Source organism: Rhagoletis pomonella, unplaced genomic scaffold (assembly GCF_013731165.1).
Source record: "Rhagoletis pomonella isolate Grant_MI unplaced genomic scaffold, Rhpom_1.0 Rhpom_scaffold_00013, whole genome shotgun sequence".
Classification (NCBI taxonomy): domain Eukaryota; kingdom Metazoa; phylum Arthropoda; class Insecta; order Diptera; family Tephritidae; genus Rhagoletis; species Rhagoletis pomonella.
The window spans coordinates 10,788,809-10,803,018 of record NW_023458567.1 but is presented as its reverse complement, the minus strand read 5'-3'; the positions used below and the strand labels follow the sequence as shown (position 1 = coordinate 10,803,018).

The following is a 14,210-nucleotide window of genomic DNA, read 5'->3' as shown; positions in this document are numbered from 1 at the left end:
AGATGCCTACACTAAAGTTCTGTTTGTTTTTTTTTTTTTATTCGAAATAACTAACAAAGAAGCCATTGCGCCAAGTCAATGGCGGTGGTCTCTACGAATTTGTGGGTTCAAAGAGGTATATTTTTCTGAAATGGGTTTGGTTAGTTATTCTAATTTTGGGGGTTTGGTATACTCTTTTTTATGTGTAAATGACCATTTTGAGATTCAAAAGACGTGGTACGAAAAATAACCCAAATTTAAAAGAGACGATCTCGGTTTCCTTAGATTCTCATCTAATGCGATTGTAAATGGAATCAAATCTTGTTCATAAATAATACGAATTTTTCTTTGATGAGACGAAATGAATGATAAATTCCACTAGCAAAACAATGAGCGATTTGGAAATGTGAAAATTTTTAAAAATCTAAATTTGTCATATACATATGTACATACGAGGAAAAAACATGAAAACAGGTGTCAAAAGAAGTATTTTTGCAAATAGGGAGGACACACTTGGTAGTACCACCAACCTTAAGATTTTAAAAATTTTACGAAATGGTGTCGTTAGTATTTTTAAAAACTGCTTTTTCTTGCTAAATCTACACTGTTTGAGCTCATCGAAACATTCGAGCAGACAAGGCGGTAACTCAGCTGTAGTGGGCGTACTATAATCAGTTGTAAGAGAGGCGGCTGAAACTGAAGAGAGAGAGAGAGAGTGAGATAGAAGACAGGGTTGATATAAGAATGGGCGCACAGTTTCCAGGAAGTGAGGGTGTTACTTTTAAGATTTCAAAGGAGTTTGCACAAAAATGCCAAGCAAGGGGGACAGTGAATGCGCTTTTTAATAATTACTATTTTTTAGGGCGACTTCAGGGATTTTTTTTTTAATTTTTTAAATTACTTTCATGAATTTTTATTTAACTGCATGTCTTTATTTTTAATTAAATACCCTTTTTCAAGGAGGGGTTTTTCGAACTGTTTTTTATTATTTTTTATTTTTTTTACATGTTGTTGTTTTGCTGCATCAAACTGTGTAAAACGTTGTGTTCTCCAATTATTTGTAGTTTCTTTTAAATTTAATAAAAAAAATTCCAAAAATTTCGAAAATATTATTTTGTGAGTAGTTGTTACAAAAGTGCAGGAAAGTTTTTTTTAAGTAAAAAATAGAGAAAAACATATAAGAAAGAGGTACGAAACGAAAGCTGATAGAGGATGGAGGCACATAAAAGTGTGGTAAGTGTTAGAAAACATAGAAAATTTACGTAAACAGCAGCAACAAAAATTTAAACCACCGAAAAAAATCACAAGGTAAAAGGTAAAGAAGACTACTACAAAAACACTTAGAAGACAGCTTAACAATTAGAGAGTAAAGATAATTAACAACAAATATATGTATGTACGTGTAGTAGAAATTTTAGACAAACAAAGACTACACAAACTAAAGAAAAGTACAAATTTCGATATTTTCAACAAAAAAATTGACACAGAAGATGTAAAGATTTCCAAAAAGTAAGAAATAATACACAAAAACAACAAACATTAAATGACTGTTGCACATGAAAAGCCAACAAATGAATGTGATGAACAACTTCTCGTTCGATTGAGATTTTTTTTCTGTTATGTTGTTGTTGTTGTTGTTTGTTTGTAAGTATATTGATGTTATTAAAATTAGTGTTGCGTGTCATGGTTAATGGCGCAAATGGAAAGCATTGAACATCGAACTTCAAATCACTTACCTAATGGCAAATTCCCCAGTATGTTTTTTGTTGGCGTATTTGTTGCGCTGCTGGCATTATTGGCGGGAGGCGAGGGACTCGCCGGCGTTGGCAGTTGTATAATCTCATCAACGGCTACATGATGATGTCGCGTCGGCGATGAGTCCGTTGAATCATTCAATGAAAAATTCTCATAGGCGCTTATCAGCGCATCATTGCTGAAGGAATCGTCTATGATTAGTGACGCCTCGGAGGGATATTCAAAGGTGGAGGTGAGCGTATCGTTGAATTGTACGCGAAACTGTAAGTGGAGAAGGGGAAAATTATTAAAATAATGTTTATATACATATGATTGATTTAATACATGGACGATTTCTTTGATGGTAACAGTCGACTCTTTCAAAGATGAAATGATAAGCATTTTAACATCCGGGTTGCTTTGGAGCGATTACCAGAGAGAGCTTTTAATCTGGCCGCGTCCATACAAAGTCTAAAGAACGATTCAAAAAGATTATTCGGTGGGATATATTTCGGCAGTTACTGGTTTAGAAGAGTGTCGATCAGGGGGACTCCATTCAAAGTTTTAGAAAGCTTCTCCAACGAGCTTAGAAGTACAAGCATGATGATGCGTGACCTGTTATGGCCAGAGAGTGAGGCGCCCTCATACTATTAAATAAACTGTCTATTGTGTTACCATTAAGAAAGGGAGGGCACACGCAGGGAAAGAGCAAAGTAGGGTTGAACGCTGACACCTAAGGATTTGTAGAAGAAATACGCTTCGCTCTAATAACACCGCAATCGGCTAATCTCTATTTTCGAAAGCGCCTCGGAAGTGACAAAGGAGTAAAACCCAAAGTGTCTAATCCTTACACTCGCGAAAGCTAGGCAGCTGAGTAGCTGGTGCTAAGACGGTTACGCCTCACAATCCCCCAAAAAGTTAAGGAACTACGAGATTGAGGTGTTGTGTGACAACCACCCGTAAAAACTTCCACCAGTAACAAGAGATGTTGCCTATTTAGTTTTAAGAGCTCTCTTGACCGCCATCGGTTAAACCGTAGCCAGAAGGCCCTGGCCCTATTGAACTCCAATAAAAATAATATAAAATGGTTTCTCAAGAGTTTCTTGCTTTACCAGCTCATGGTCTGTAGCTGGAAAAAAAGCTTGATAGCGAACGAATCTGATACAATCGAGTGAGAAGTCAGGCGTTTCCTGTGAGTTTTCGAACGTATCCTTTAATAGCTGTCTGAATATATTTTAACCTCGTCGAAAGGTATTACATTTTTAAGCATCTAGTTTGGTGCTTCTTTTAAGCGGCTATTTCTGATCCAATCAGCTTCGATTCCACCATGAAACTGGCCACAGGGACGTAGCTTTAAATACTACATCCTCCCGGGAAGAGATGTGTGGGTGGTGGAGTATCCACTAGGAGTAGAGTATTATCTAGTGATACCTAAGGCATCATCGAGTATTCCTTTGAAATTTGTAGTGAATACAGCCATCGAGTCCATGATGACGTACACTAGGAATTAATCTAAATATCTTGAAATGTTGACCAAAAATATCGATACATTCGCATGGTCGTAATAGTTTTATGTCAAGAATTCTTTGCTTGCTTAGTTAAAATTTCTGAGAAGCGGAAACCAGACGTGTTTGTGTTACCAGAGTTCAGAGCCACATATACATTCAGCCCCTTCTGGAACCTCTGGGAGCTCAAGTCTGAAATTATGAAAACAAAAACAAACCTGCTCTGGTCAGGGTGTGTGAGACAAGATTTTTGAAGTAAGCTCAAAAAGTATTTGAAAACCGTTGCAAAAATATTAACTGCAAATTGAAAACGCGCCTCTAGAATCTTTAGCTTGTAAGGTTATGCCACTCAAGCTTTAAAAAATCGACTGTTATCCAAAAGTTTCCAAGTTATAAAACCTCTTTGCATGAAAGTAACGTCAGCTTTACTTTTGGGTGTGGTTTGCCCCAGAAAACTTTCGCGATTTGTCTTTAAAAGAGCAAGAAGACTACTAAAAAACTAAGTGCCAACTTTGTCAAAAACCAGAATTTTTTCAGGAGACAAATCCAAACGGCTCATTCTATAAGAAGCTTTAAGAATAAGAATCTATAAAAGGTACAACGCTTTTCCAACAGGTTCATTGCGTTATTTCGTTCAAAAAACTAGAGCATTCAAATTTATATATTCCGGCATCAACCTTTGAAATATCGTTACAATTGAACTAAGTACATAAATATTACACACTAAGTATATCTAAATGAACTATTCACATGGTATGCATGTATCTTATCTACCTGATCGGTATGCAAGTAATACTCTTTCGGTATTACTCTTTCCTCTTTACAAATTAACAAAACTACAGTCATTCATTTCAAATCGCCTTACATCATCCGAAAGCTCAAGTCGTGCATTGGCACTTACAACAAAATCGAACAATTCAAAAAAGTTATTCAATTTGCTGTTGAAAATTAGACACTTAAGAAATCTATTTATTTTAAATACAAAAGCAAAGGTGTTGTCAGTTTTTGAGCGTAAATTATGTGCATGAAATTGGTGCGTGAAATCAATCAATTTCGCGCACTGTGCTACTTAAAATTCCATGTTTAGCTGAATGCAAACAAAATGCAATAGTGAAGAAATGTGCATAGATAAATTTTATATGCATGCATATTTTTTTTAGAAAAAGTGGCAAACAGTAATCATTATATTCGTACAATAATCAGCAATAAGTAATTTTGATATTTAAATATTGCAGACAATACATTAGTATGCTTGTGAACGAGGGATAGGAGTTTGTATAGTATAAAAAGGATATCAAATGATTTGATGAAAAGAAATACTTACATAGAAGTGTGATATGAAGTCAAGCTCTTGGGATTTATTCGTCTGCTTGTGCCGAAAAAGTCGGTTTATGCAACGTCTTAGACACTGCACAGAAAAAAGTCAGATAAATATATATATCTCTCAACACATGGTTTGGTAACTATTACAAAATAATGTAACTATAACCAAATCATGTATTGAGAAAAACATATTAAGTTGACGTAACTAAACTCTTTTCTCAGTGTAGCTTACGTTAACTGTAAGGCGAGCAAGTTAGCATTTTTATGAGCAGTCGTAAGGGCATTATAACGCTGGTGTGTTTCAAAAATAAGTTGAAACTGGACAATCAACTCGACGTGGTCTAAGCTTGGTACCCTAGTAATCGCAACATCGTTGCAAAAGGGCTCCTGATGAGTTAGCCAGAGAGAGTTCCACATTGAACTCAAGCGGGGATCGGACCTCAATTCCGTCCAGAGCTAAGTATATAAAAAAAATTCCCGCTAGTTAGCACCCAGATTTGATGGATAGACATCAATCCTGTACAAGCTGCTGGATCAAACACGAATAGTGGGGAGTAGGAGGTCTTCTTTGCAAAGGTTCAGGTTTAATGAGGAAGATCAAAATATTAGAGTTTACTTCTATGCAAAATCTGTCTGATGCAGGGGTGGCGGAAGACGTGGGTATGGTGGGTACCCACCTGAAATTTGTAAAGCTGGGTATTTACCCACCTGAAAATTTCTTAGAAGAAAAATATGTCGAAATTTACTTTATTGTGCAACAAACACTTAACAATACCTGGAAAGACAATTCTCGATTCACAACGTTTTACAATACATACTTGGTAACTTCAAATTTACACAAAGCTTGCTTGGTTATTCGCAACTTAACTCGTAGCTTTTTGTTTTACAAATGAGCTTTCCGAGCAATGTTCCAAGGCCTTTATATACCAGCGTTACTTCGCACCCAGAAGGTCCTTATCGAAAGTTATCGTTATAGAACATTCCCGTCCTTCTCTATTACATAGAACCACCTGCCATCCTTTTCTGTTTAGCTTTCACCTGTCATTCGTGTTTTTAGTATTCGCCACAATATTATGGACTGGTTTGTGATTCGTATGGTTCGTAATAAAACGAATCGGGACGCATTTAAATTTTTCGAAATTGAATTAAATGATAATTGCCATAGTATGTATGAAAAATAAATGTATTATACACGATACAATAAGTTTTTCTAACATACCCTGCTAGCGTTCTCAATTACATCAACAACCTATTTTCTTTACCTGTATACTCTTTCGTTTCGCCGGCCCTGGTCTGAACGTAATAACCTGTTCACTCTAAAGATGAAGACGCTCCAGTGAAAATAACCTTCGACTCAGCACCCATGGATGAACAACAAAAGAAAGGCCGCCCACGAAATAAATGGAAGGATAAAGTGCAAAATTTCCTTTCTGCACTCGGTATGAACAACGTTAGACTTATCTCACTTTATGTAGTTATACATAACGTCAATGTTTTTGCAAAACCGCCCATCGACCAATTGCAAAACACCCTATCTTTCGGCACTCAAATTTTACAGGAGAGCGAAAAACCGGTTTTTCTTTGAAGGCATTGTCTTGATAGGCGGCATTTTCTCTAGCTATTATTTTACAAATCTGTTGTTTTAATAACGATTTTATGATTTTTATGCATAAATCTCGATGCCTGGAGTTCAGGGTTACCAAATCTCATTTTTGCCACAATGGCGATTTAGGTGGTTTTGCAACTGTTCGATGGGCGGTTTTGCAAAAATATCGACGATAAGTTTTATGTACGGCATGAGTGCGGAGTTCTACTCTTATGGCCAGGAAAGGGGGTGTAGGACCATTCATCCTTTTGTCACGGAGCTTCGTTAAGCGAAATTATAATATCTGTATGAAGAAGGAAGCATTGAGCTTTTGTAAAAAAGTTTATTCGTACTGATGGCATTACTTTTATTTTCATCGCGAAAAATATTATAATCAGAGAAAAACGCCAGAGCAAGAAAAATCGATGACAAGGAACCAAGGCATATTCAACAAGGTAGAAGTGACAAATCAGTCAAGCTCACTCATAGCTGTCTGTAATGTCAAAAAATGTACACAAAGAAATTAACCCTTTGTTATGCATGTACCAAATTTTATCATAGTGTTCGCGAAGCATTTGTTCTGAAGGAAAGATTGGTCCAATTGCTCGAAAAATATAGTCGTAGGTATAGTAGTTTTGCATCTAGACCAAAAATAGTTCAAAAATTGAAAGCAATGTAATGTTAATAAGGTGAGATGTACTAAAAGTGGTCCGAATTTAATGCATAAGATATGAGTTTTGATCTAAAATTGGTTACAATGTAACGCAGTAGCGGACAACGGGTACAACTAACGATTTACTGATATGTAGGCACTTAGTCATTGAATTTTCATGTGCGAAAAAACCAGAAGTTTTTTTTTAAATTAATTTGATTAGATTGGTCCCTGATATTGTTTCCTCTGACAAAATCTTAAGCCTTATGCCACTAAATAGGCGATACCAATGCGCAGTACCCGATAAATAAACGAAACCTCTGTTTAATACCTTAAGTTTTTATGTTAACAACCTCTGCGTATGCATTTTAAATAATCAAATGCAACTTAAAGCTCAAATCTACTACTAGATATCAATAGCTTGCTACATGCCCTCATTTCGGGTCGGGCATAATAAAAATTGCTGGGCGCGCTTTAATATCTCACTTGGTTGACATATAGCGCGAATGCTAAGCCGGAAATAGCACTTTAACGCCTCCACCAGCGACCAACATGAGCTATAGCGCTTTTCGCAGGCTCAATGAAAGGGAAAAATATTAATGCACTTCCCATGCAGTAGGCCTATTAGTACATATAAAAATGTTATGCAGCAAAATGGTGTCGTAACGCGCTACTGTTTACGCTAGCGTTTATTTTATATCAGAAGTAAAAACCAAAACAAGATTGAAAAGGGGACCAAATGAAAAGATTGCGCTTGAATTTCAAATTCATTTTCATGCCCGGTCTGTCGTTTGGACGGCTATTTCTGGCGTAATTGTTATGCGCATAGAATTTGTGAAATCTGAGTAAACGAAAACAATTTTGTTCGTTTTCATTTTTTTTTTGCGCATATCATTAGTATTTGAGGCACAAATGTGAATGTGTGTGTTTGGTGTCACCCATTCATGCTGGCGAAAAAAGGGTGCTGACTGTACACTTCAGTATGCGATGAAGCTTATTCGAGCTTTAGCTTTGCTTTTGTTGTTCATTATTTAAAACGTGTGTCAGCATGTTTTGCTAATTTGCCTACAAAATTGGCACGTTAGAAATTTTACTAAATTCATTTGCGTTCACCTGTCAATTACTAGCAAAACAATAGATATTTAATGTGACATACTGAAATAGAAAATGTGGGTAGTGAAATCAAAAGCAAAAGTGAATGAGGTATGCAAATGAATTGGATGTAACCTATTGGAATTGCGATTGCGTTATATCATTCGTTTGCAAATTAGCGTTGGCATTTTGGCATTGTAGAATTAAAAAGTATATTGAAATCAGGGCTCGAGTGGCGGCATTCGATATTGAACGCAACTCGAAAGTGGTATTTTCGTGGTACTAAGTTGTTATTAAGAAGATTTTTACGAGGTTCAAGCCAAATCTACAGCCAGCCATATAGTCTTGAGTGAACCTCACCCTCACAAGCTCTCTTTCTTCCATTCGAGATAAAGTCTTTATAGGGTTTATGTCTCCTATCTCGGATTGCTCACGTTGTCCAGTGTGTACAGACTTGAACGGAAGCGTTCTAGAACTTATGTATAGCCCAATTCTGTATCGGTGACAAACATTTTTTTTTACTGACAAATTTAAACTTTTTCATATATTTTTCCGTAACAAAAACTATGACAAGAATTTGCCACTGATACAGAATAGAGCCGTTAGTATACCTGAACGACTGGAACGAACTTCATTCCTAGAAGCAACAATTTACCCATTAGGTACCAACATTCATCGAGACACAATCAAGGCGTGGACCAAACTCTCGCCCCGTGAATGGCGTCATCGGAGTTTAACTAAAAGTTATTGCAGCGTCAGCTGCCTCGAGAGACCGGAATAAATCTGGAACCACTAAGGTATGGATACTGAAACAGACTAACGCCAACCTATCCATAATTCACACTGACATACCTAACAAATGTCCGGCTTATGTAGGCACCCCACATGACACCAACCACATATTAACCCTAGAAGCCTAATCTATTTGGGAGTTTGAAAGACAGCCTGTGAGTTAAAATATACTTAATTAATCATTTTTTCAAAAAAAAATATTGAGGTTTGTTATATAAGCTAACTATAAAACATAGCCTTATTAAACGTATTCTCTGCCCAGGCGTAGATTGGGCTTTTAGGGTTAAACCCACTCAGCTAACACCACTGTCCATGTGGCATTGCATAGAAAGTACTCTATTGCTCCTAGATAGGGTGGCAAGCCCAACAACAGTTCTTACCGCCTTATAAGCGCAAAGAAAACATAAAGTAGAAGTCTTAAAAAGTTGTCTTTCTTATCCACAGATATGCATTTTTTAAAATTGTTTGACGGGAGACCCCATATAAAAATATATATGTAGGCTTTTGCATATGCGACGTAAGTTTTTTTATACAAATTTATGACGAATTGTGCTTATATAAAATGCTAACGATAATAAATACGAAAATGGTAAACAATTAATTTGCACTATTGACAAGAAGAGCAATCATTTTTCTACTTTAAAGGAACATAACAATCTAATCTTATCAAAGTTTGATATTAAAAGCAAACAGTTTCGGCGCATATAGAGTGGAATTTATAGAAATTTAGCACTGTATTATTTATAACTACCACGCGCTGTGATAAGACTTTTTATAAAATGTTGTGGCTTAAGAATCATAGTTGTCTAAGCGAATGTGGCAAAAGTAGATGGTAATCAATTTCTTAGTAGTAGCAGTAAGGCCTCGAACGCGATAAAGAACCCAATGTTAGAAAAATTTTGTGAAAATGTATTTCCCATATGGTCTAGTGGCAAGATAACAAAAAAAGTGATGTCTAACTTAACGACTTCTCGGCCTTTAGTCGATTGCTTTTCTACTTTTCACTTTGCCTTCAGCGGCTGATACATTTTAGTACACGTGCATAAATTTCCCATATGTTCTAGTGACAAGATACCACAAAAAAATTATATTTTTTAACTTAACGATTTTTTCGACCTCTGCTCGTTTGCTTCGCTTCTTTTCACTTTGCCTGCAGCGGCTATTTCTCGAGTGTCACTTAATGATTATTGTGATAAATGAATTAATTGTGCGCTTGAAATATTTAAGAACGTCGCGCGCGAGATAAATGAACCCTACGACTGAAAATTTATTAAATATGTATATACATATATTCCACTTACCGTTGCTTCTTTGGACTTCTGTCGAATGCTTGACTTTCCATCGATCACAATATTAGCATTTTCGAATTCAACATCGCAGGGAGATGGTGGGCACATGGAGAAATCATCATAATCCGAATCGGTTGAAGTTTCCAATGAGAGATCACCGAGTAGCACGAAACCAGATTCATTTGGCTGTAAAGAAAAGAGCAGAAAGCGATTAGTATGCAATCAGTTAAGTAAATATTTAATTAAGTAGAATAGGCAGCTCAATGAAAAGAAAATAACACAGCATAATATCGCAGTAACTTATGAGCATGTTGACAAAACAATTGGAGTTAGTATAGTTTATTTACATATATTATCAAGGCCGTGCTGCCATTGACGCCGTCCGAAAACAGCAGCCCAAGCGCTTAAATGATCAAGCAGCGCTTGCAACAAATTGACACTTGACTTTGCTGGCAGTTTGCGCTCGGCACAACATGACAACTGGACAGTTGTTGAAAAAATAAATTGAAAAATGTAAATAGAGAAAACAAGCGAAACAGCAGCGGAAAGCGGCAGCATGCCGCGCCTTTGACAAGTGCGCAGAATTGGTACAGCAGCTGGATATTTTTGCTTTTTTTTTGTCGCGGCATGTGTGCTGTGCTTACACTGCACTTGCTTTACAAACTCCGCTGGCGCGAAACTGTTAAATTACATTAAATTTATCTAAAGTGCCGCTTAAGCGGCTGCTTAAGTTGGGTGCCCTTCTATGCCACATACATAGCTGATCAGTGATCTTGCACTCAAGCCTCGAGATCAGACATGCCCATCTGATATACGAACGCAACCTTGCATTGTTTGACTATTATTGAGCATAAAATGCAACTATGTTTATAAGCTGTCAGGCTTTTCACTTGGAATTATAGTCGAGTGGAGTAGCTGCAAGCATACATAGCTAAATGAATAATATCATGCTCAAGTAAGCAGCTCACAATGAGCTTATTTGAATATGTTATAATTACATTTATGCCAAAAAAAAAAAAAAAAAAAAAAAAAAATCGGAATTTTCATCAGACCAGTCAAGTCTTGCTTAGCACTTCAACTAAATAGTAGAGCAGTCGTTGACTGACTTTGAACTCAAACGAAGGCAGTCAGTCGTTAGTACAGTAGTATGTAGACTGTCATGCCAGATCTGCTCTGCATGTGTGGATGAGCTCAAGTAGACACACTCAAAATTCTGCACGGTATTGCGGCTGCCAGCCAGCGCGCTCCCAAATTTAACGATCTTTGTCATTACGATGCGCCGCAATAAAACCCAGCTTGGGAAGGTTTTTTTTTTTTTACAATTAGAGAGCATAAAAAGGAGAATTTTAAAAGACAATGCGCATTAATTGCCTGTGACACAAAAGAAATGCGCAGTAAAAGCTTGGGAAAAAATACAAAAAAAAAAATGTAAATAAAATAGCGTTTCGTAAGAATCAAAGCAAAATCAATGCATAAAATATGCTTAAGTACACTTGGTCTGTCTTAAGCATGAATTTTGTTTTCATTAAAGCCTGGCGAACGCAATGAATCTAAGCCGGATGTACACGGCTGCTAATGTTGAAATTATGCAAATTTTTTACTTTTCAAATCATATGCAGATTTTATGCGCAACGAGCCGCGTGCGAATTCGTGAAATGGCTAAATTGTTTCTTCATATTTGGGAATAGTTTAAGCTATACTTATACAGATATGTATGTATATCATGAATTTGTTTGCATTATTCCATTAGTTCCAGCCGAGATAGCAGCCACAAGGTTACAAAAAAAAATAGATTTTTTAAATAAAAATACTTCGCAGATTTACGTAGGTGTGAACATTTCGCGTATCTCTCGCTTTTCTTCGTTTCCTTTATACCAAGCGGAATATAGGCGTTCAACTACGCCTGCGCGCCATCTGGTTCTGTTTTTGGCAGTCGCTTTGACCTCGTTTCAGTTAAATCCCATTTTCTTCGCATGCCGATCGACTTTTCTTCCCCACGATTTGCGCATTCTGCCGGGAGGCCTGCCTCTGCCGATTAGGGTATTCCATTCCAAGACCTTATTTACAATACTGCCATTTGTATTACGCATATTCACTCCCATTTCTGTCTTCGAATCTAGATGTCAAGAGGCGCAATGCTAGCCTTTCTGAGCAACTGCTCATTTGTGATTGTTACAAGAAAAAAAATTCGGAGAATCTGCCTATTTTAGACAGATCAGAAAGACGATGCGCCAAAGACATATGTATATGGTCAGCGTCGTCAATGTGCTGCAGCGAACTGGACCTGGACAACCGAAGGCCGAAGTCGGGGAGTAGTCTCATTGCAACCGCCAATACAACCCCAATCACCAAAAGACTGGGAAGAGGTGAAAATATGCAAACTTATCCAATCCCGCTGTAAACTTCGAAGGTCGCTGACAGCTTTACTTTGCGAAGTACACACAGTCAGCTCTGTCGTATGTAGATTTACCGATAGCTAAAGCTTTTTCGGGCATACCTCTACGCCGTCGAAAGCCTTTTCGAAATCGACAAAAATTTAATGCTGATCGGCTCTGAATTCCTGCTTCTATTCTAAGAGTATTCTTATTACGAGTTAGAGGAGATTCCGACAAACCAGAATTATAGAAGGTCTTCCTGCAAACTTCAAGCGCCTAGACTGCGTCTCTTGCTCTGAGGAATTATTTTCACACAAGGATCGCCTCTGAAAGCGAATGGGAAGAAGGCCAAATCTTGAACCTGTATCCTAATTCTGTAGCCATATACACACCGATGGCACCAAATTAGACCTCAAGCGGGGTATACTCGCAGGGCGAGCTTTCGCTTGTCAATTTAAAAGCTTTGTGTTTCTTGAAGAGCCATCGTAATTTGAATCAGTTTTGTGTTGTTTCGTAACGATCCGAAAAGAAATTGGGCGGATTTAAGGGCAATTTGCAGTTAAAACGACAAAGTTTCGTGGGAAAATGTTCTCTTTCGTCAGGCTATTTTTCTATATCAAACAAGAAACAAAACATTCAGAGGTGAATAAGTGGTTTGGTGAATAAGAAAATCATCGATTTGAAGGTCGTCGAAAATCGTATTATTTGTAGGTCATCAAACAGTTGGAGAAACTGTAGCCTACTTACACTGTTCTCAAACACAAGCATAATCGTTTTGCGAGACTGTTAGTCGTAGAAGAGCCTCACATAGATTTATATGGAGTATATTTCAGCTAGAAAGACTGATCTGTGGCCTAATGGCTGCATGTGGAGGGAAATCTGTGTTCCGCTGTGACATATTAGTTAATTTTAGGTAGAGTGAAAACAACACAATATTTGCCATCTTGGAATGTACATACATGCTCATGACATCAGCGGTGATATATTCGTCCATGGAAATAATTATTTTCAGTGCTCAAATTATACTCAGAAAGTTAAGGAATACATTTCGCATAGTGCCTCACACCAACCGATCACAATTCCCTCATCCGACCACCCTTTAAACACCTACCGTCACATGCAACTGACAACTACCGTTAACTGTCATTAACTGCCATCAACATAAGCTAGCAATTAAGTTGTAAAGTCAATTACGAACATCACTCAGCTATGTATGTAGCTCATGCTGCGCGCCCACCTGCCATGCTGCTACTATATATTTTTGTACACATGTAAAGCAAGCCGAAATGGTTAAAGAGCTACGAGTACTAAGTAACGCCCACCAATCAACTACAGTTACTCGTAGAAAAAAATACTGAGCAAAAAAAAACTACATAACAAGAGTGTTGTGCTGCCAGCGTGTGGTGGAAAAAGGCAGCGATTGCAATTAAGAAATTACCTACTTAGTGAAGTTACATGTGTTACTTAGCTGCCTACTTACATACCTATAGGATGCAAGTAAATAGTCAACCAAACAAGTAACCAACAAAGTTAATAAAACTCATGCTGTTGCTCTACCAAATAACTGTTAAAGCGCACGAGATACAAGATGGAGTTGAGATAACGTATTGTACATACGTAAATGTGCATGTATGAGCTATACAGCAATTTAACGTGCATTTTTACGGTCAACTGTTTTTAGTTTTACGGTAGCGCGAATTTTTAGTTTTGCGATGTTTGCCATCTTACAATTTTTGATTTTTTCTCTTTCGATTTTCTGCTAACGCAATACATGAAGAAATTTACATATATATTTTGCTTTTCTTTTCTTTCTCAATTTTACTAGTGATTTTTTCGCAATACATAAATTGTTCGTTGAGCCAGTGAATAGGGCGGATATGGAAA

At 37.1% G+C, this 14,210-nt stretch overlaps 1 protein-coding gene across 4 annotated transcripts in view; it reads right to left on the bottom strand.

Moving 5' to 3' along the window:
* LOC118748764 (serine-rich adhesin for platelets) overlaps positions 1-14,210 on the bottom strand; it is a 122,605-nt gene that overhangs the window by 16,806 nt on the left and 91,589 nt on the right. For all 4 annotated transcript variants that reach the window (XM_036483430.1, XM_036483431.1, XM_036483432.1 and 1 more), the window contains 2 exons: positions 9,964-10,137; positions 1,716-1,995 (listed from right to left, as the gene is read on the bottom strand). In XM_036483430.1, coding sequence (XP_036339323.1) covers positions 1,716-1,995; positions 9,964-10,137 — 454 coding nt within the window. The remainder of the gene's footprint in view (positions 1-1,715; positions 1,996-9,963; positions 10,138-14,210) is intronic.